This window comes from Papio anubis, chromosome 18, assembly GCF_008728515.1.
Source record: "Papio anubis isolate 15944 chromosome 18, Panubis1.0, whole genome shotgun sequence".
Taxonomy (NCBI): Eukaryota; Metazoa; Chordata; class Mammalia; order Primates; family Cercopithecidae; genus Papio; species Papio anubis.
In genome coordinates this window covers 62,051,686-62,074,631 of record NC_044993.1, presented here as the reverse complement: position 1 = coordinate 62,074,631, position 22,946 = coordinate 62,051,686, and the positions used below count along the sequence as shown (strand labels likewise).

General features: G+C 44.5%; 1 protein-coding gene and 1 pseudogene across 3 annotated transcripts in view; both read right to left on the bottom strand.

Annotated features, from left to right (window-relative positions):
- The window catches only part of GSPT1 (G1 to S phase transition 1), a 47,007-nt gene extending 24,289 nt beyond the window's left edge, over positions 1–22,718 (bottom strand). The window contains exons 1-5 of one of the 3 annotated variants that reach the window (XM_009196019.3): positions 21,642–22,718; positions 3,184–3,225; positions 3,032–3,073; positions 1,756–1,983; positions 152–185 (exon numbers count right to left, since the gene is read on the bottom strand). In XM_009196019.3, coding sequence (XP_009194283.1) covers positions 152–185; positions 1,756–1,983; positions 3,032–3,053 — 284 coding nt within the window. In that variant the 5' untranslated portion in view covers positions 3,054–3,073; positions 3,184–3,225; positions 21,642–22,718. Of the gene's footprint in view, positions 1–151; positions 186–1,755; positions 1,984–3,031; positions 3,074–3,183; positions 3,226–20,956; positions 21,571–21,641 lie in introns of those variants that run through there. The other 2 variants (XM_009196018.4, XM_003916559.5) reach the window with 2 other exon arrangements.
- LOC108583410 lies at positions 8,820–9,498 on the bottom strand (annotated as a pseudogene).
- Positions 22,719–22,946: the final 228 nt, after the last annotated feature.

Below are 22,946 nucleotides of genomic sequence, written 5' to 3'. Positions count from 1 at the left end.
TAACATCAGTATTACGTCTCAGTAATTTTATTTTTAATTTTTCTTGGGGGGACCCATTTTATCTCCTTTGTGTGACTGTATGAAAGTTTACAATGCCTAAAATTCATTCAATCAATTTAACTCTGTTATTTAACAAAAGATACAGACTTACATTATTTGTCCTCCAATGGTTGACTTGCCAGCATCTAAAAGTAACATCAACATGCAAACCATAGGTTAAAACCAAAAACCAGTGGCTACATATGCAAGCAACAGTGCCCTTTAACATACATAATTAAATCTTCCATATGAATTTGTGGCATAAATCCTAGTTCATTACCCTTCTGCTTTTGAAAATGAGGCTCAAGGCTGGGCTCGGTGGCTCACGCCTGTAATTCCAGCACTTTGGGAGGCCAGTGAGGGCAGATCACCTGAGGTCAGGAGTTCAAGACCAGCCTGGCCAACATGGTGAAACCTTATTTCTACTAAAAATACAAAAATTAGCTAGGCATGGTGGCGGCCACCTGTAATCCCAGCGACTTGGGAAGCTGAGGCAGAAAAATCGTGTGAACTTGGGAAACAGAGGTTGCAGTGAGCCGAGATCATACCATTGCATTCCAGCCTGGGCGACAAGAGCGAAACTCCGTCTCAAAAAAAAAGAGAAACATTTATAAATACTTTACTGATAAACGAAAGAATTTTTTAACAGATTACTCCGAAGGCACAGCAGCAACTGACTATAAATTCCCCAGGAGGAGTTTCAGAGAACAAAAGCAGCTGAAGAACTGTGAACTACATTTAGGTGCTTTCACTTATAGCAAGTAAGGTATGTGCTCCTTTACACTTTTTTTTTTTTTCCTCCCAGACAGAATCTTGCTCCGTTGCCCAGAGTTGGAATGCAGTGGCGCTATCTTGGTTCACTGCAACCTTCACCTCCTGGGTTCAAGCAATTCTCCTGCCTCAGCCTCCAGAGTAGATGGGATTACAGGCTCATGTCGCCATACCTGGCTAATTTTTGTATTTTTAGTAGAGACAGGGTTTCACCATGTTGGCCAGGCTGGTCTTGAACTCCTGACCTCATGATCCACCCACCTTGGCCTCCCAAAGTGCTGGGATTACAGGCGTGAGCCACAGTGCTCAGTCGCTCCTTTACACTTTCAAAAGAGTTCTTGCTACTAAAAGAAGGAGTATGGTGTTTCATATTCGGGGGGAAGGCAGAGACAGTAGAAATGAAAGACACATAATTCTGTATTTTTTTCTCACAATTCTGGGGATAGGTCATATAATCAGATAATATCTGAATAAATTAAATAAATTTGTTCTTGTGTTTTTTGCTAAACCAGCAACCTGGCAAGCATCCAGAAGTTACTCCAAATTATTGATTTCCAGCTTCACAAAAAATTAAGATATCTGGTAAGGTCAATCACATTAAAATTAACAAAGTTAACTGAGGTTCATTAAAAAAGGGCACATTTTCTAAGATATTGATATTATCTATGCTGAACCACCATCAATGGTCAATAGACTAATTATATGTTACATACAATATACTGAGGTTTTTCTTCCAGCATCTATGCTATTACAGAATTATTCATTTGCCTAAACTTCAAGAAAAGTACTTGCATTTTTTTGCCAGCTAAAAAAACTCTAGCAAGTTAAAAATCAAGACATTTTCAATTAATTTGCTTCAGTTTCACTAAACATCTCCAAGTAGCTAAAAAGGATGTTCTATGTTTCATGTATCCAGTAACTTTAATTGCTATGACAGCAGCTTACCTACATGCCCAATGAATACTACATTTACATGCTCTTTCTTAGGAGCACCTGGTGGTGCAACCACAGACTTAGGTTTTGGGATCTCCTCTTCCTCCTCCATCATTTCATGGGCACTTTCCTCTGGCGGCCTTCCATCTCCCAAGGAACCAACCCCTGGCTCTGCTTCACTTATTTCTTCTTTGTGCTCCCATGATTCTTCTGGAGACATTTCTGTCTCTCCATTTTCTACTGAAGGAAGACATTTTAACTTAGTATTCTGAAAAAGATTTATAATCTATACTTTAAAATACACAAGCTTTAAAACAACAAATGGGACTTTGCATATGTAGTTCCATTTCCTAATGCCTAGTGACACATAAGCAGGAAAACCTCTTTCGTAACAGAAATGGGTGACAGCTTTCAAGGCAGACTCACTGCTGGTATCAGATCAGAGGGCACTGACTCACAGGCTGAGATTGCTATTTTAGCAAAGCTTCATTTTCATGAGGACAAACAAAATGTAAACAAGAGTCCTAACATTCCCAACAGCCTAGTTATTCCAGTGTTGAGACACCCTGATAGTAAGAAAAAAAGTAAAGTTTAAAATTGTGACACACGAAAAGTATGAAAGGATTTAGGAAATACTTTCTTTTTCCTCTTAAAGTAATAAAACTTTGGCATCAACTTTAATCACCCTGGGAACATGAAACCCTTAAGAATTAAGTTATAAAAAGGAAGAACATTTTTCACCAAAAAAACAGAACATGTGGCCTGGCATGGTGGCTCACACCTGTAATCCCAGCACTTTGGGAGGCCGAGGTGGGCGGATCACGAGGTCAGGAGTTCCAGACCAGCCTGACCAAGATGGTGAAACCCCATCTCTACTAAAAATAAAAAAATTGCCAGGCGTCGTGGCACCGCTTGTAATCCCAGCTACTCAGGAAGCTGAGGCCGGAGAATCATTTGAAGCCGGGAGGCGGAGGTTGCAGTGAGCCGAGATCACACCACTGCACTCCAGCTTGGGCGACAGAGCAAGACTCCATCTCAAAAAAAGAAAACAGAACATGTACAGGTATTTTAATTGACTTTACCATTCCTCCACTCAATTTTATTTGCAATCACTAAGTTTATCAAGACAGTGTTAATGCCTAGTTTGTTCTACTTTCTAAATACTAATAGCAAAGACTCAATATGACTTAAATGTAGGCATTACAATAATCATAACACATTTGCACCTTAATTCTTGAGAGTGAAAGAGTTTCATTTACTGTATTAATATGATCAAAAATTTTCTTACCAATAGGTTCTGAAAGTTCCATGCTAACAGCTGAATTTGAACCTAGACAAGAGATTGAAATATAATATATATTTACAAAACAGTATCTAGCTTTATACAGCATAGACAACCTAATGTTTTCTCAAGTAGACTTTCAAAGACAGCATCATTACCTTCACACAATGACTGTTCCTCTTGAGAGGATTCCACAGGTGCTGTTTAACAGAAATAAGTTCTGTTAAAAATTGATACTTATCCATCCATTTCACTTATCTTTTAATATGTAGTAAAAACAGAAGTTCAATAACACAACACAAGCCTCAATCAATAACCCCAGATCAATGGCAGCTAACTCAGGCCTTCAAATTAGAAGTCTCTGCTTAACCTACTTTTCAAAATTCTACTAATTACAGCTAATTTTGAAACATTTTCAGTAGTTTCAATGTATTCATAAAAACATGCTTATTCTTTTGATTTGCTTTATAAACTTTTTCTTCACAGATACTGTCAAAGTAATCTGCAGCTCAGCACAGATCAGATGTGTTCAACAAATACACATCTACTTCCCATGATTCTCTCTTGGTAAGCTAGCCCAAGAAAGCTGTGATTAGCTTTTTTTTTTTTTTTTGAGACTCAGTTTCACTCTTGTTGTCCAGGCTAGAGTGCAATGAATGGCACCATCTCGGCTTACCACAGCCTCCACCTCCCTGGTTCAAGCGATTCTCCTGCCTCAGTCTCCTGAATAGCTGGGATTACAGGCACATGCCACCACGCCTGGCTAATTTTGTATTTTTAGTAAAGACGGGGTTTTGCCATGTTGGTCAGGCTGGTCTTGAACTACTGACCTCAGGTGATCCGCCCACCTCGGCCTCCCAAAGTGCTGGGATTACAGGTTTGAGCCACCGCGCCCGGCCTGTGATTAGCCCATTTTAATATTCCATACTCATCAAAATTCCTGAATAAATTAGATACCTGTAAGATAAATGACATTTGTATAGTGTCCTGAAATACATATAAGCCGCTTAAAAAACATCTGCAGAAAAGGTGATTCCAGTGATGCCAGTTTTTTCCTACACTAGAACTCTAAGACCAAGCAACAATCCAGTTTCCAGTTGCCACACTGCAAATTTATTTATGACATTACTGGAAGAGATGTGGAAGAAATACATACTAATAACCAAATATCTAAGTCTGCTTTTTGGATTTTAGTTTGTCAGATACAGACAAACCTAAATTATACTCCAATATGAACGTGCCCCTGCTCTAAACAATCTCCACCATAGAAAAAGACACCAAAGAATTAAATCATATGAATCATGCACAGCAAGTATGAAAAAATAATGAATTTGTAACCTGTAAAATCATTACCCGGAAAGGATCAATACCTTTAAGAGTCAAGAGAGAGTGTTTTGGGCCCAACCTTCAATAGCATCAAATGTTGAGTAAAGTAATTTCCTGTCCCTGATAGGTAAAGGACACACCAAATTGTTTTTCTTTTTTATTTTTTAAGTGACAGGCTCAGATTGTCACTTAGGAAGATCTGTTTCTTGCAGCTTAAACTACATGAACTAGAGTGGGCAAGACCCCACAAGCAGGAAGACCCACATCACCACTACAAGAAAGCATGCCATGGGGACAACCAAGCAATACAACTGGAAGGGCAGGCGGGCTACACCTGACAGGAGGTGGGAGAAAGGGAGAGTACAAGGTCTAAGATGACCCCAAGCTGTGGGATGAGCAGGACATTAACAAACAGGGGGGAAACCCATTTGAACCTGGTTTGGAAGGAGACCGAAACTGTACTTCAAACACAATACAGATTTAACCTTTTTTTGCTTTTCCATTTTGAAGAAAAGTTTAAGGGTAAGGTAAGGAAAAATTACTCAATTTTCAGAGAAAGCCAGGCAGTACTGAGAGAATCAAGTTCACAGGCCACCCTAAGAAGGAGGTGACAGCATGGGGTACTCTCAAAGCCTGGAACTAAGCTGACTCCTAGGCTTGACTCCTGGCTTATGACAAGCTGTGAATGCATTTATTCCATTGAAATTGTGGGAATGATACACCATCTACCTGAGAGGATTGTTGAGGGGTTTATGGGAGGAAATGGGAGAATAATTTGTTTAGTGTCAGTTAAAGAACTCCTGGCATATTCAACAAATGTCAGTCTCCATCTGCTATGTAACTACTCCAACTCAATCCTATCAATATGTATTGAGTATCAGTCAGACACAGTGGCTCACACCTGTAATCCCAACACTTTGGGAGGCCAAGGCGGGGGGATCATTTGAGTTCGGGAGTTCAAGACCAGCCTGGCCAACATGGCAAAACCCTGTCTCTACTAAAAATGCAAAAAAATTAGCCGAGTGTGGCGCACACCTGTAATCCCAGCTACTCGGGAGGCCGAGGCAGGAGGATCACTTGATCCCGGGAGGTGGAGGTTGCAGTGAGCCAAGATCACGTCACTGTACTCCAGCCTGGGCAACAAGAGTGAAACTCCATCTCAAAAAAAAAAAAGAAAAACTAATAAAAATGCGTGTGTGTGTGTGTGTGTGTGTGTGTGTGTGTGTGTGTGTGTACTGAGTATCTATTATAGGCCAGACAAGGATAAAAAGTACTCACGAATCCATATTGTGTAGGGGGTGGGTGGTGGTGGTAGCAATTTGTTTTAACTAATTTTTATTGAGCCCTATGTGCCGACTGCTAGCTCATCCCCACCAAAAGCCCTAGGAAACAGATCCTGTAATCACTACCATCTAACATACAGGCACATCAGAATCAACTGCAGGCATTTCCAAGTTATGCAAGTGCCATCTTCCCCTTCCTCAGATAGCCCCTGCTGAAAATTAGTATTCAAGTAAAGTAAGCTCTGGTGGACATACAGTTATGATGTACTGTATGTTAAAGCAGGAAAATGACTGGTATGGTGGGCTTCCTCACCACTCTCAAGCGCATCACTAACTGTAACAGCTTTTCAAAACAAAACAGTACTTACACCTGACCACTTAGTTCCTGGCACCAGCTATTAGATTTACAATACAGATGGCTCCTCAACTTACAATGGATTGTAAATTGCAAACGGGTTGGGCATGGTGGCTCACACCTGTAGTCCCAAACCTCTGGGAGTCCAAGGTGGGAGGATGGCAAGAGTTTGAGACCAGCCTGGGCAACATGGCAAAACCCCATCTGTACCAAAAAAAAAAAAAATTCTGTCAGGAGTGGTGGCACACGCCCAGAGTCCCAGCTGCTCGGGGGGCTGAGCCCGGGAGGTCAAGGTTGCAATGAGTAGTGATTGCACCACTGCACTCCAGCCTGGGCGGGACAGTGACACCCTGTCTTAAAAAATAAAAACGATATATTTCTACCCTGTCTTCATTCATCCACAGTAAACCCTTACTTCTTCATTCTTCTCTGGTCTTATTCATGATGCATACAACATCCAGATTTTACTGGCTACTAATGAGCCTGGGCTTAGAATCTTCCTAGGTTGAACTGTTCATGGCTAGGAAATAGATGATTAGGGTGTAATTTCTCACATCCTGCATGGTTCACAGCTGCTAGTAAAAGAAGTTAGAACCCTCTCAAGGAATGAAACTAGAGTTTCAAATTTTCCAACGTTATCTCTATGTTTAGAAACACACCCTTATTAACTATTTAAAAATGGAACAATTTTTGTAAGTGGAAAAGCTTTTCAGAGTTTACCACTGAGTGCAACTGCCATGCCCCAAATTAAAAGGAAAAACTAAGTTTGAGACCAGCCTGGGCAACATGGCAAAACCCCATCTCTACAAAAAATATATATGTATAAAAATTAGGCTGGACATGGTGGTTCATGCTTGTAGTCCCAGCTACTTAGGAAGCTGAGGCAAGAGAATTGCTTGAGCCCAGGTAGCAGAGGTCGCAGTGAGCCAAGATTGCACCACTGCACTCTAGCCTGGGTGAAAGAATGAGACCCTGTCTCGGCCAGGCGCAGTGGCTCAAGCCTGTAATCCCAGCACTTTGTTGGGAGGCCGAGACAGGCGGATCACGAGGTCAGGAGATAGAGATCATTCTGGCTAACACGGTGAAACCCCGTCTCTACTAAAAAATACAAAAAACTAGCCGGGCGAGGTGGCGGCGCCTGTAGTCCCAGCTACTCGGGAGGCTGAGGCAGGAGAATGGCGTAAACCCGGGAGGCAGAGCTTGCAGTGAGCTGAGATCTGGCCACTGCACTCCAGCCTGGGTGACAGAGCGAGACTCCTCCCCCAAAAAAAAAAAAAAAAAAAATGAATGAGACCCTGTCTCAAAAAAAAGAGGAAAAATTAGGCTGGGCATTGTGGCTCACACCTGTAATGCCAGCACTTTGGGAGGCCGAGGTGGGCGGATTACCTGAGGTCAGGAGTATGAGACCAGCCTGACCAATATGAGGAAACCCCGACTCTACTAAAAATACAAAAATTTGCCAGGCATGATGTCTCATGCCTGTAATCCCAGCTACTTGGGAGGCTGAGGCAGGATAATCACTTGAACTTGGAAGGCGGAGATTGCTGTGAGCTGAGATTGCACCATTGCACTCCAGCCTGGGCAACGTGAGTGAAACTCCGTCTTTTAAAAAAAAAAAAAAAAAAGAAGCAAAACTAATAGTATAATTTATAATAAAGGAAAATTAATCAATTGGCTGTGATACTTGGTACATTACCACAAATTTTAAAACATGAAGTGAAAAGATTTTACCACAAGACAGCAGAACACTAGTACTGCCTGTGATACAGATGATAAACTGGATCTTGTTTTTTTTTTTTTTTAGAGATGGAGTCTCGCTCTGTCGCCCAGGCTGGAGTGCAATATCGTGGTCTCGGCTCATTGCAACCTCCACTTCCCAGGTTCAAGCGATTCTCCAGCTTGAAGTCCCGAGTAGCTGAGACTACAGGCATGTGCCACCATACCCAGCTAATTTTTGTAGTTTTAGTAGAGACAGGGTTTCACTATGTTGGCCAGGCTGGTCTCAAACTCCTGACCTCATGTGATCTGCCCACCTCAGCCTCCCAAAGTCCTGGGATTACAGTCATGAGCCACCGCACCTGGCCTTAAATTTTTTATAGAGATGGGGTTTCAATAGGTTTCCCAGACTGGTCTCCAACTCCTGAGCTCAAGCAATCCACCCACCTCAGCCTCCCAAAGTGCTAGGATTACAGGTGTGAGCCACCGCGCCCAACTTCCAAAATACTTTAATAACCCAAAAGGAAACCCATATTCATTTAGCAGTTACTGCCCACACTCTCTCCTAGCTTCTGGCAGCCACCAGTAAGTCTGTTTTCTGTCTCTGTGGATTTACCTCTTCTGAATATTTCATATCAATGGAATCATAGAATATGTGGTGTTTGTGTTGTTTCACCATAATCAAATTCTAACTATCAATTTTAAGATCCAGTTATCAGGCCAGGCGCGGTGGCTCACGACTGTAATCCCAGCACTTTGGGAGGCTGAGGCAGGCAGAGCACCTGAGGTTGGGAGTTTGAGACCAGCCTGGCCAACACCATGAAACCCCGTCTCTACTAAAAATACAAAAATTAGCTGGGGTGGTGACAGGTGCCTATAATCCCAGCTACTCAGGAGGCTGAGCCAGGAGAATCTGGGAATCTTGAACCTGGAAGGCAGAGGCTGCAGTGAGCTGAGATCACACCACTGCACTTCAGCCTGGGCATAACAGTGAGACTCTGTCTCAAAAAAAAATAAAAATAAAAATTAGCTGGGCGTGGTGGCACATGTCTGTAGCGCCAGCTACTTGGGATGCTGAGGTGGGAAGATCACTTGAACCCGGGAGGTGGAGCGAGGTTGCAGTGAACCAAGATGGCACCACTGCTCTCCAACCTGGACGATGGGGTGAGACCCTGTCTCCCCCCAAAAAAAAGAAAATGCTTTAGAACTAGCTAGAAATGCTGGTTGTACAACACGGTGTGAATGTACTAAATGTCACTGAATTGTTCACTTTAAAATGGTTAGTTTTATTTATTTATTTGTTAATTGTTTATCAAGAGGAACTATTTCTTAGCCCACATATTCATGTGTTCAGGAACACGAGTCAGTGACAAACTTCTAAGTAAACCAACCTGAATAAATTCTTTATATTCCAAGATTACTTTACACTCTGACAGATACCAGCCTTCCTCATCTCCTCAAAATCTCATCATTTCTGTAGAAATCTGCATATGCCTTCTTTCTTGGTTCAGCCACACCAAACTTATACAAAGCTGCAACCCCCAGGGATACCATGAATGCTCCAAACATATGAAATTGCAGACGCTTGGCCAAAAGGCCAGGCATCTGAGGCTTTGGCAACACTTCGGGAACCATGGTAGTTACTGTCCTTGATATGTGCGCCAACCTCAACACCAACGTCCTTCCTGACTCATGTTATTTTATTTTATTTATTTTGAGACGGAGTCTTGCTCTGTCGCCAGGCTGGAGTGCAGTGGTGCAATCTCGACTCACGGCAACTTCCGCCTCCCGGGTTCAAGTGATTCCCCTGCCTCAGCCTCCTGAATAGCTGGGACAACAAGCGCGCGCCACCACGCCTGGGTAATTTTTTTATTTTAGTAGAGATGGGGTTTCACCATGTTGGCCAGGATGGTCTCAATCTCCTGACCTTGTGATCTGCCCACCTAGGCCTCCTAAAGTGCTGGGATTACAGGCGTGAGCTACCGCACCCAACCAGTTTTATGTTATGTGGATTTTGCTTCAATTTTTAAAAAGGGTATACAATTATTTTTAAAGCTTTGATCATGGATCAAAGGACTTGAACATGGAGAATCCTACTTGGCCAGCACATCCACACAGCACACGTCAGTCAAGGCCACAGACATCATGGCAGGTAAAAAAAAGCTACGTTTTGATTCAAGTTATATGTTTGAAACACAAATGTTTGCCTAATTCTTAAAAAGTGCCTGATGCATATATTTCATAAATCAGCAATTTAAATTCATACTGCTTTAGACACAAAACTAATCTTTAGGCCGGGTGCAGTGGCTCATGCCTGTAAAACCAACACTCTGGGAGGCAAGGCAGGAGGATCACTTGAGGCCAGGAGTTTGAGGCCAGGTGGTCACCCTGCGAAACACAAGGAGACTTCATCCTTACAAAAAATTTAAAAATTAACTGGGTATAGTGGCACAAGCCTATAGTCCCAGGCAGGAGAATCACTTGAACCTGGGAGGTGGAGGCTGCAGTGAGCAGTGATCACACCAGTGCACTCCAGCCTGGGCGACACAGCAAGACCCTGTATCAAACAATAACAACAAAACACAGTCATCCTAAGTAAAATTGTAGTTTTGTTAGCTAAATGGGGTGTTAATTAAAGAAAAATACTATTTCAGAGCTGTCACAGAAGTGTCTCACATTGCATGAAAGTGAGAAGTATGTGTGACAAAAATCTGTCCAAGTTTCTGTAGTGATGGAAATGTTTTACATCTGTGCTGTGACATGATAGTCACCAGCGACATGTGGTTATTAAGCACTGGAAACATGGTTATTACGACTGAGGAACTGAATTTTAAATTTAATTTTAATAAATTTAAATAGCCACATGTGGTTTTCGATCACACTTTGGACACACAGTTCTAGCTCAAGGATTCTCCTAAATTGTAGTACACACTTGCCTACCTAATCCCCCATTTCTATCCCATTCCCTGTCCATCCCCCAGCCTGAAGGGCTAACGATCACTCCTCTCAGACATGACACCTCTTTAAATTAGAGGCACACGCGGGGACTGGGTGCAGTGGCTCACACCTTTACCTGTAATCCCAGCACTTTGGGAGGCCAAGGCAGGTGGATCACTTGAGGTCAGGAATTTGAGACCAGCCTGGCCAACATGGTGAAACCCCGTCTCTACTAAAAAATTAGCCGGGTCTGGTGGCACACACCTGTAACCCCAGCTACTCAGGAGGCTGTGGTGGGAGAATGGCTTGAACTGGGGAGGCGCAGGTTGCAGTGAGTTGAGATCATTCAGTTACTGCACTCCAGCCTGAGTGACAGAACAAGACTCTGTCTCAAAAATAAATAAATAAATACATACATAATAGGTACACATGTATCTTAGCTCTTGTTCCCTAGATTATAGACTTCCAGAATTAACTGTAGGTGGATGGATTTCTGAAACATGGAGACTTTTTTCTACTTCGGTAATCTCAACAAGTTGGCATGATGTATTGTATAGAATAAATACACAGTCAATTTTTACTGAATTAGCGTGTTTTTCCTTGACTTTCACACTGGTTCCTTCCAGTCACATCAGTTCACTTTTTCACTTTTCTTTTTTCTTCTTTTTGAGATGGAGTCTCGCTCTGTCGCCCAGGCTGGAGTGCAGTGGCACAATCTCGGCTCACTGCAACCTCCACCTCCTGGGTTCAAGCATGAGCCACCGCGCCTGGCCTCACTTTCCTTTTCTGACCAGGATCCTTAGCCTCCATCTGTACATTCATTGCATTTCCATTAGGGTTCAAGAGAGTTGAAAACAATTGTAAATGTGTCAACTTTCTAAGAAGGGGTTAGGGAAGCACTACACTCAGGAGGTGTTGGGCCAGGTGTGGTGGTTCTCGCCTATAAGCCCAGCACTTTGGGACGCCAAGCTAAGAGGACTGCTTGAGGCCAAGAGTTCAAGACCTGCTGGGGCAACACAGCGAGGCTTTGTCTCTACAAAAAAAAAATGTAAAAATTAGCCAAGCGTGGAGGCATATAGTTGTAGTCCCAGCTATTTGGGAGGCTGAGGCAGGAGGATCCCTTAAACCCAGGAGGTTGAGGCCGCAGTGAGCTCTGACTGTGCCACTGCACTCCAGCCTGGGCAACATGAGACTCTGTCTCAAAAAACAAAATTAAAAAAAGAAAATTTTAAATTAACTATGTGGTTCATATTACATTTCCATTGCATTATGCCAGGGTGGTAACGATAAAAAAGCAAGATTCATTTATCTCAGGAAGAAAATTAGGCTGAGATGATAAATCCAGCAGCCAGCAAGTCTTAATAATTGGCACTTATCTGGTAAGATCACATGAGACAATGTTTCTTGAAATTTTTTCACGAAAATCCCTCCAACAGCAAAGAATGACCCCATCTCTGAACAAAAATTTGCAAGCTGAGGTATTTTTTTCCCCCATAGACAATACCGAAAAACAGTAAAAGCAAACACCAGAAAGAAAAGTCAGCAGAACACATAAAAAATGTGGATGGTTTTGCCTTAATTACCTAACAGTCTAAAAATAAAAAGGCACAGTGGTACAGACAGTGGTGAACAGAGCTGTTTTAAAGTATTTTACATCAACATTTGCTAAAATGTAAAAAGAAGTAATTTCAAAATATTGCTTTAAATCAGAGCATTGCCTACTTATGACAAATATCATTCTGCTACCACTGAGACAGAACACGGAGAAATGCCACAGTCCAAGCTCACGGGCCCAGTTTCTGGAGAGTCTCAGTCTACTTTAATACAAAATCACAGGGAAAGCACTAGCAGTCACTACTAGAACAAACTTTGAAATGACCTAGATTCTAAGCCTCGCTCCTCTCATGGATGTGACCTAAGTTATTTAGCTTTACTGAGCCCTTATTTTCTCATCTGTAAAATGGGTCAACAGTACCTAAACCTCAAGAGAATGTTGTGAAGACTAAATAACTGAGAAGGGGATATTAAGCAGTGGTGGTAACTGCTCAATAAATTTATTACAGCAAGCATTTCAAAGCCCCAAAATAATTTCAAAAACCTTTAAGAATGAAACATGAGGCAAATGCCAAGGCCACTCTCAGAAAACACATGCCAGTTGTAGTAATCAGCTCTAAGCATGCCCTTCCCCGCCCCTGCCCCCGACCGCCCCCTCCCCTCCCCCGTTATTAAAGAGCATGATGTGGCAGATCGAGCACTAAACTAGCAGGTGGCAAATCTGCATTCTAGACTCAACAGGGTCATTAACTCTGTGAGTGACCTTAGGCATCTACTTAGCATTTCTAAGGCTCCAGTTCCTTTATCCGAAAATGAGGAGATTGTACAAGTGCTAGGGTCATATCCAGCGCTAACATTCTAAGAACCTCTTTATTCAGACACTAAAGGAATACCACATTATCAACCTGATTAGACTTTGCATAGAGTAACTAAAATTCTATTCTGTTTTTCAAACAACCCTGAAGGATAGTCTTACAGCTACATCCTGACTACTTCAAAAACAATTTGAAGCCAGGCAAGGTGGCTCACACATGTAATCCCAGCACTTTGGGAGGCTGAGGCGGGTGGATCACTTGAGGTCAGGAGTTCGAGACTAGCCTGGTCAGCATGGCAAAGCCCTATCTCTACTAAAAATACAAAAATTAGCCAGGCGTGGTGGTGCACGTGTATAATCCCAGCTACTTGGGAGGCTGAGGCAGGAGAATCACTTGAACCAGGCAGGCAGAGGTTGGGGTGAGCCAACATCACGCCAGTGCACTCCAGCCTGGGCGACAGAGAGAGATTCATCTCAAAAACAAAAAAACAAAACAAAAAAACCATTTAAATAACACTTAAAATACACAAACCAAAACCATTTCAGAGAGCCTCAAAAAAACGTACAAAAATAACAGAAAGAGCAGGGTGCGGTGTCTCATGCCTGTAATCCCAGCACTTTGGGAGGCCAAGGTGGGTGGCTCACTTGAGGTCAGTAGTTCAAGACCTGCCTCGCCAACATGGCGAATCCCTGTCTCTACTAAAAATACAAAAATTAGCAGGGCATGGTGGTGCGCACCTGTAATCCCAGCTACTCGGGAGACTAGGGCAGGAGAATCGCTTGAACCCGGGAGGTGGAGGCTGCCGTGAGCCGCGATCACTACACTCCAGCTGGGGCAACAGAGGGAGACTCCATGTCAAAAACAAAAAATAACAGAAACATTTTTCTGCTACCAAAATGAACCACCCAAAGGCAATGGACAAGTAGTATGGTAACATACCGGAATTCCACAGAAATACTCAACCAGGAAATTACCCAGTGAAATTCTGCAGAATGAGGTTTTTTTTTTTTTCAAGTGAAGTGACAATTACCTAATGGGAATGTGGTTTGGAAGTGAGTGTCACCAATGTTAGGTCAGGTGCTCAAGAAAGCCTTAATGTGTTCTTCTCCCTTTGAAAGTAGAATTATGACGGGAAACTGGTTCAACATGCAGTACTGTAACAACTAGATTTCCTTAAAACAAAGCCATTTACAAAGGAGCCATATAAATCTACATCCTAGGCTCTACTGAAAACAAGGCAGAAAATTATAAGCCTTGAAACAAATCAACAGCTAAAAACTGTCAATTTTCTTGATTGTTCTGAGGACCTCAGACCCTTCAACTAGTAGCCAAATTCTTGCCTCCCGAAGATATTTTAAAACTAAAGGTAAAATGATGAAATTCTAAACATGCCCCAATAGATACACTAGCCAGACTCATAGTAACTGAACTCACTGCTGTTTAATGCGAAATAGACAAGTACTGTAAAAAGATAACTAGTGCTCTACCTTCAGCACTCTCGAAAAACTTAAAAATACGAAACCTGGCCAGGCACAGTGGCTCTCGCCTGTAATCCCAGCACTTTGGGAGGCTGAGACAGGTGGATCACCTGGGGTCAGGAGTTTGAGACCAGCCTGGGCAACATGCTGAAACCCTGCCTCTACTAAAAATACAAAAATTAGCTGGGCGTGGTGGCAGGCACCTGTAATCTCAGCTACTTGGGAAGCTGAGGCAGGAGAATTGCTTGAACCTGGGAGGCGAAGGTTAAGGTGAACCGAATTAAGGCCACTGCACTCCAGCCTGTGACAGAGCCAGACTCCATCGCAAAAAACAAAAACAAAATCTTAGCCAGGCGTTGTGGTGGGTGCCTATAGTCCTAGCTACTCAGGAGGCTGAGGCAGAAGGATCACTTGAGCCCAGGGATTTGAAGTAACAATGGGCTATGATCACACCACTGTACTCTAGCTTGGGTGGCAAAGTAAGATCCTGTCTCTAAAAATAGTAAGTAAAAAGTTTTTTAAAATGCACACAACCTTGGTGTTCAGGCTTTGGCTACAACTCTGGCCCAGGAGGCCAGAAAAAAAAATACACACAAGGCATTCAGAAAGAACAGTGAGTAGATAATAAAACTTTAATTTTATTAGAGTGACAAGACTGCAATGTTTTACATAAGGGATTGCTGTTCTCAGCTTTGAAAGCCCTCTCTACACTCTCTGCAGGGCTCGCTTACCACGCTGTGACTTCCACTAGAGTACACTGGGCATCTGATCCCTTTATAGATTCCTTCAGGACCACAACTGATTCATCTTGGTGTTATTTCAAGTGCCTAGCACAGCACCTTACATTCAGTGGACTGCTAAATGTTTGTTAATTAGTTGCCAGTACACATATCTGAGCAAAACCAGAAATTCGCATTTCTGGAAAAAATTCCATTCTAATACTGCTAACTCAACCCAGAAGGTTATCAAATCTTTTTCATTTCTTTCTCTCCAACCAGAAAGAAAGTATTATGTGAAAACTTTCAGATATTTCTTCCCCAGCAAACCAAAGCAAGCAAATCAAGGCTTAAAGTCTGTCCTCTACATTACCTCCTTAACTTGTCCAAACTGAAATTGCTGTCTTTTCACGCACTACAACTTCAGAAAAGGTAAAAAATAAAGAAGAATGCAATGAGATATGTACTAACAGCACTACGTAAAACCTGCTTCAAAGAGGGTTTATTCCAGTCAAAATTTCTAACAGTTTAAACAACTGCACAACTTGGCACAGCATATCCCTAGATGATGCCTTCGCTTGTTCCCTAAATCCTCACTTTCAAGCCATTCATACATGTAAAACCATGAAACAGACAAAAAGGTCAGCCATGGCAGGAGAAGTAAAGAAAGGCTGTGTAATACTTACTACTGTGATACTCCAGGGATACTGTGGGGCCTCTACTCTACCCCATCTGCTGTCCCACTGAAGCCTAAAAACGCCTTTATATGAGCACAGTTCTTGCAGGCACTTCAGTCTCAAAAACGGATTCTCAAATATAGAATTTTCGCTATCGTCTACCTCAACAGACAGAATTTAACATAATAAAGTATAAGGGCCTTTCTGGATTAAACAACCATTACTTTGATTTGGGATCCTCTCTACTCTGGTGGCCCTGAAGAGGTCACTTCTGAGATGTTCCAGCTTAAAACTGAGAATATTCTAAAAAGTATCTGCCAAGTGGTGATGGTTGCATAACCTTACAAATATACCAGAAGCCACTGAACTGTACACTTTACTTTTCTTTTTGGACAGTGTCTCATTTGGTCACCCAGGCTGAGTGCAGTGGTGCCATCATAGCTCACTGCAGCCTCCAACTCCTGGGCTCAAGAGATCCTCCCACCTCAGCCTCCCAAGTAGCTGGGACTACAGGCTTATGCCACCACTCTCAGCTTTTTTTTTTTTTTTTTTTTTTTTTGAGATGGAGTCTCATTGTCACCCAGGCTAGAGTGCAGTGGTGTGATCTCAGCTCACTGCAACCTCCGCCTCCCAGGTTCAAGTGATTCTCCTGCCTCAGCCTCCCAAGTAGCTGGGACTATGGGCGTGCACAACCACGCCTGACTAATTTTTATATTTTTAGTAGAGATGGGTTTTGCCATGTTGGCCAGGCTGGTCTCGAACTCCTGACCTCAGGTGATCCATCGACCTCGGCCTCCCAAAGTGCTGGGATTACAGGCATGAGCCACTGCGCCCTGTTGTATTTTAGTGTTTGTGGACACAGGGTCTCAGTCTCACTATGTTTTACAGAGACCTCAGGCAACCCTCTCACCTCAGACTCCCAGAGTGTTGGGTTTATAGGTGTGAGCCAATGCACCCAGCTTGTACAGTTGAAAAGGGTGAATTTGGCCAGGCGCGGTGGCTCAAGCCTGTAATCCCAGCACTTTGGGAGGCCGAGACGGGCGGATCATGAGGTCAGGAGATCGAGACCATCCTGGCTAACACGGTGAAACCCCGTCTCTACTAAAAATACAAGAAAATTAGCCGGGCGAGGTGGCGGGCGCCTGTAGTCCCAGCTACTCGGGAGGCTGAGGCAGGAGAATGGCGTGAACCCGGGGGGGCGGAGCTTGCAGTGAGCCGAGATCGCGCCACTACACTCCAGCCTGGGGCACAGAGCAAGACTCCGTCTCAAAAAAAAAAAAAGAAAAAAAGAAAAAAAAAAGAAAAAAAAAGAAAAGGGTGAATTTTACAGTGTGTAAGCTAAATCTCAATCAAAAAAAAAAAAAAAAAGCTGGGCGCAGTGGCTCACACCTGTAATCCCAGCATTTTGGGAGGCCAAGGTGGGCAGATCACCTGAAGTCAGGAGTTCAAGACCAACCTAGCCAATATGGTGAAATCTCATCTCTACAAAAACACACACAGAAAAGAAAAATAGCTAGGCATGATGGCAGGTGCCTGTGATCCCAGCTACTTGGGAGGCTGAGGCAGGAGAATTGCTTGAACCTGGGAGGAGGAGGTTGTAGTGAGCCGAGATCATGCCATTGCACACCAGCCGGGGCAACAGAGCGAGACTCCGTCTCAAAAAAAAAAAAAAAAAAAAGGCCTCCTCCAATAAATAAGGCATTCAGCAAATGAACGCTACAAAACAGAATGTTCTCTTTAAAATTCAAGTTCCACAATACAATCTGCTAAGTTATGGAGACAGTGCCTCCTCTGAGTAAGTACTGAGGGCTGCTGGTTTTATTCCATGCTTATTTCTTAATGGCACTGAGTTTTGAGAGGCATTAAAGGTGGGATGATGCAAAGAACACCACATCATTACTTTAGAAGCTCTGGCTGTTCTAGAAAGTCCAAATAACCCTAAAAATCACTAAACCAGTTTCTTACCTAAGAATAAAAAAAACTAGTTGCAAATTAAAACTTAAATACATCCTATCAGAGAAAATGCTTGTTCTAATACACATTAAACCTTGTCTTCTACATTGTCATTCATTTGGGGACCTCAATTTTTAAGGAGAATCTCTTGGCCAATTTACTTGGCTCTAGAGAACTGTGCTTAAATGAATTACACTTAATTACACTTACATGGGTTCCACTTAATTATTTCTTAGGAACCTGTATTCTTTAGTTTTCAAAGATATCCAAGGTCAACACTGAATCCCAAGGTCTGACTCTCCAGGCTCCTTCAACAGCTTTCCTGGCAAGCAGTTTAAAAACACACCCACCACAAATTTCAGCTATGGCTTAACTAAAGAACAAAATGTGCTGCTAGCCCTATTGTCCACTTCCTCACTATCAAAAAAACCTTGCAAACTTTTTGGTTCCCCTTTTGTAAATTTCAATCCAGGTGTTATTTCCTAATTTTCCCCCTGCTTTTTACAAGCACTGATTGTTATCCGATGCTGGCTTTTTATGGACTGGAACATGCAATCCAACAGTCTCAATATAACTGTGGACCTCAATTTAGAAAATCAGTTCTTTTCCAAATAGACATCTTACGTAGGATAATTTTTTAAAAACATTAACTGGCATCTTGGTAGAAGCAGTTGGTAAACTCAGTAACACCAAAATAGTTTTCTGATTAAAAACAAGAAAGCTGACCATGATGTAGGGATTTTCTTACTGACAGCTACTTCCCTACAGGTTTTCACATCTCCAACTTCTAGCATTGTTAAAGAGAAAAAAATTAGGTCTAACTACAAATTAGCAACTATGAGGAAGAGAGAAAGCCTGCATAAAAGGTAATACCTAGTCACCAACAGGCACCAACAGTGACTATTTTAGACCAAGGATGGTTATCCCCGGATGACTGGCTGGACAGGCTGTAAATGGAATCCTGAGTCTAGTCAGAGTCCTGAGTCTAGTCAGAGTGGTGCTGGCGGCTCCACAGAAAGGAGGAAGAGCCAAAAAAGAAAATGGCTGGATAAACAAAATCTGCAAAATAAGGTAGGGAATGGGCACTTTTAGGAGCTGAGAAGTGAACTAGGTTAGGCAGTCAAAATGGCTTGATATATCAAGTCAAGAATTACAAGCTAAGCTTCCTTATTCAAAAGGAAAACATCGTCTATGGCCATACCACCCTGGACGTGCTCGATCTCCTCAAATCTCCTCAAAAGAAAACATCAGGCCGGGCGCGGTGGCTCAAGCCTGTAATCCCAGCACTTTGGGAGGCCGAGACGGGTGGATCACGAGGTCAGGAGATCGAGACCATCCTGGCTAACATGGTGAAACCCCGTCTCTACTAAAAAAATACAAAAAACTAGCCGGGCGTGGTGGCGGGTGCCTGTAGTCCCAGCTACTTGGGAGGCTGAGGCAGGAGAATGGCGTGAACCCGGGAGGCGGAGCTTGCAGTGAGCCGAGATCCGGCCATTGCACTCCAGCCTGGGCGGCAGAGCAAGACTCCGTCTCAAAAAAATAAAAAAGAAAAAAGAAAAAAGAAAACATCAACCATCCACACAAACAAAAGAAATGCCATTGTCAATAAAACCACCAAATCAACCGTGTTGACGTACATACGTCATCAGAGTGTTTCTCCAAACGCTATCCTTTTACCACAAAAGAGCAAACGGTGACAAGCCTCCGTAGAAACCAAATTCCTAAAGCACTTTTATAATGTCCACTTATCTAAGAACCACAATACAGAACTTTATTTTTTATATGAAAAACATAAATGTATTTCTCATAACACAATACAGAACTTTAAAGAGACAAATCAACAATATGTTCTCACTTAAAATGCGCTGGAAGTCATGACCCAACCCATCAATGTCCTGGCTAAATGATGAAAGGACGTTCAGCCTTTTCCTTCCTTTTTCATTTTCTCTTTAAGGAAACACTGACATTTCCTAAAATAAGCACCATTAGGAAGAGAATACTTAAGTTCACTCATTTGACATTCCTCCAAAATCAGTACCTGAAAGCATGCTACCTACCACAAAATAAGCACCATTGTAAGAATACTTAAGTTCACTCATTTGATATTCCTACAACGTCAGCACCTGCAAGCAGGCTACCTACCACTTAAGCAACCCCTAAGTACTGGAAGATGTTTAAAAACCAAAGTTAATTCGAAATCACAGAATGTATGTCTACTAGCTACAGTCAGAAAGACACCTGACAACCATTAAATTATAACAAATGCTCAAGTGTCTGAAGAAGTAGACTGAATTACTGACACACGAACACAGTGAGTTATTCCAAGCAATCTGAATAAGGTCAACGATTTTACAGCAATGAAAATTCTCTAAACGTGTCGCTGACAAAGGAGAAAAGTGTAAGCCTCACTTAAAAAAGACAAATCAATATAGTCTCCTATCACACATTAAGTGAGGAATCCTAACTTTGCGGCACTTTGTAAACTTTAGAAGCCTACACAATGCTAAAGGTAAAACAGATCTTGGTATTGATAGCCAAGTTTCTGCCCGATCACAAGGCTGCAATGCATCTTGGGATCCCTTCAGGACGGTTCAGGGCCATGGATAATTTAAAACGTAATTACAGTTTCAACAGTAGGAACTGCAGCAGGAGACGCTCTCTCAGCTGGACCTAAGGTGAAAGGAAAACTCGGGCATTTGTCTTCCCCCACTCCTCCGATCTCTAAACGCCCACCCGACTGATTCCTGGCTCCATCTGCGCCTCGTGGCGGTGATCCGCCGCGGCCCCCACTCTGTCCCATACGGTTCACATCTCAAGCAGGTAACTGCGGACTCCAGAGCAGGGTAGGGGCGCGGAAGGGCGGCACTCGGGTCCGGGTCTTTGGGCGCGCTACCCGCTGTCCGCTCCCCGCCTGGCCACCGCCGCGGGCCGCCCCGCGCAGGCCGGCTCCCGGGCTCGGGGCGCCCCACCTAGGCGGACGGCGCCACTGTCAGCACCCCACGTGCCGGCCGGGCTCCAGGGCCGCGCGCCCCCGGGCCGCACCCCTACGCCATGTGGGCTCCGGCGCCCTGCCTGGCTTCCTCCCGCGTCCCCGGGGCTGCCCAGCGTCCCGGGCCTTTACCCGCAGGGCCTCCCGCGCCGCTGCCAGCTCCGTGGTTGGTGGCGGCGCCGCCAGCTGGGGGTGGCGGCGCTGCCGGGCCCCGCAGGAAGGACGGCACGAACTCGGCGGCGTGGACGTTGGGCACGAAGGGCTTGGCGTTGACGTTGAGTTGCCGGCTGAAGGCCGCGCTGAGGTTCTCCCGCTGGGCCTCGGCCGCCGCCGCCAGGGAGCCGCCGCCGCCGCCGCCGCCACACGGGCCCGGCCCGGGGGCTTCCATGTCCGCCTGGTCCCAGCAGTCGGGCGCCGAGTCGCTGCTGCTGCTGCCGCTGCTGCTCCCGCCGCCGCCGCCGCCGCCGCCACCGCCGCCACTGCCCGGATCCATGATCGGGGGGGCCGTGTGTGTGGTGGACAGAGAGCGGGAAATGGAGGCAGGGGCGCCCGGCCGGGGAGGAGTGGGCCGCGCTGACCGAGGGAAGGCGGCGGGGCAGAAGGGCCGGGAGCTAGCGACAAAGATTCCCGGCGTCGCCGCGGCAGCAGCTCCAGTCCCGACTCCACACTCGCGACGACGACAGAGGCGACGGCTGCGGCGGCGGCTCAACCCTCCTCCTCGTGTCTGCGAGCGGATCTCCTCCCACCTAACCACATCCGACTGCCTCACCGCCAACCCCACGCCCGGCGCGGATTGACCCCTCACCGCTACCCGTACCTTCGCCTCGGTAGTTCTCTGTTCTGGCCGCCCCCGTTTCCGGCTATTTAGCACGGCGGGAGGCGGAACTACAAGTTCCGGCAGCGCCCGCGCGACCTCGCTGCAGTTTTCCCGGGGGCCGACGGGAGTCGGAGTTCAGGGACTGGGCGCAACCGGAAGCCGCTCCGGCTCCCGGCAGGCAACGCAAGGAGGGGGAGGTCTTGTGGCCGCTCGACTGCCCCACCTGTCACCGGGTGGGGGGCAGGGGCAGGCTCTGGTTGGTGCAGCTCTGGGCTGGGCCGAAGACCGAGAGTCTTTTAGCCCATAGGAGGGGTCCACTCTGGCCTGTGGGACACAGGGTGCGGGAAAACGGACAGCATCAATAACGTGGGGAAGAAAAATACACTCAGCTCCCGAAAATTCCTGTACTCTCTTTTCACCACCTTTCCTGCGTTCTCTGCCTCACAGTCTCCCTACCTTGTTCTCTCTCCACCTTCTTTCTCCCTACCCCCAGCCAGATTTTGCCCTACATTTCAAAGCCGGTGCCGATTTCAAAGCTGATTTCATTTTATGTAATCATTTGGTGGAAGAGACAATAAAACTGTGAGATGTTCCAGCTTAAAACTGCAGTGTGGCTCATAAATCGCTGGGGCCCAGGCTCTGCCCAGGCAGAAGGGATCGTTAACTGGAAACTTTCAATGACTCACTGTTTGTTTGACTAGTCATATAAAGCCTTCACCCAAATTTTTCCATCCTTTCCTCCTCCCTGCCAAAGGGTTTGCAAATTAAACAGAGGATTGCCATATTCCATGGTGTATCCGGCTGTACCTAACTAACAGGGTTATTTGGTGAGTCCAGCTTCCTTATGCACCATTAGGTGAAGTGCTTTCCTCTTGAATGGTCTGATTTGCTCAAGAATTCCTATGGTAGTTTTCATTGACTGCATCTTACACTTACAGATTGCAATTAGGTAAACCTGGGAAAAGAGCAAAAGCAAAAGAGAAATACTTAGAGTTCGCATTTAGGCTCTTCATGAAGTAGGAAAAATGTTGCTCTGAGTACCTGTTAAGTTTTCCTGTAATTCACCCATATGGAGCCCAAGACAGAGAAAAACATATTGTTAGTATTTTCCTGAAAAGAGTCTAGACAGGGTGCAACTAATCTGCCTAGAAATTACAGAGTAAAGGAAGTACATACATAGAATAGATGTTTCTGAACAACCTTAGGTTGTTTAAAAAAAAAAAAAACTGGCCGGGCGCGGTTCCTCAAGCCTGTAATCCCAGCACTTAGGGAGGCCGAGACGGGCAGATCACGAGGTCAGGAGAT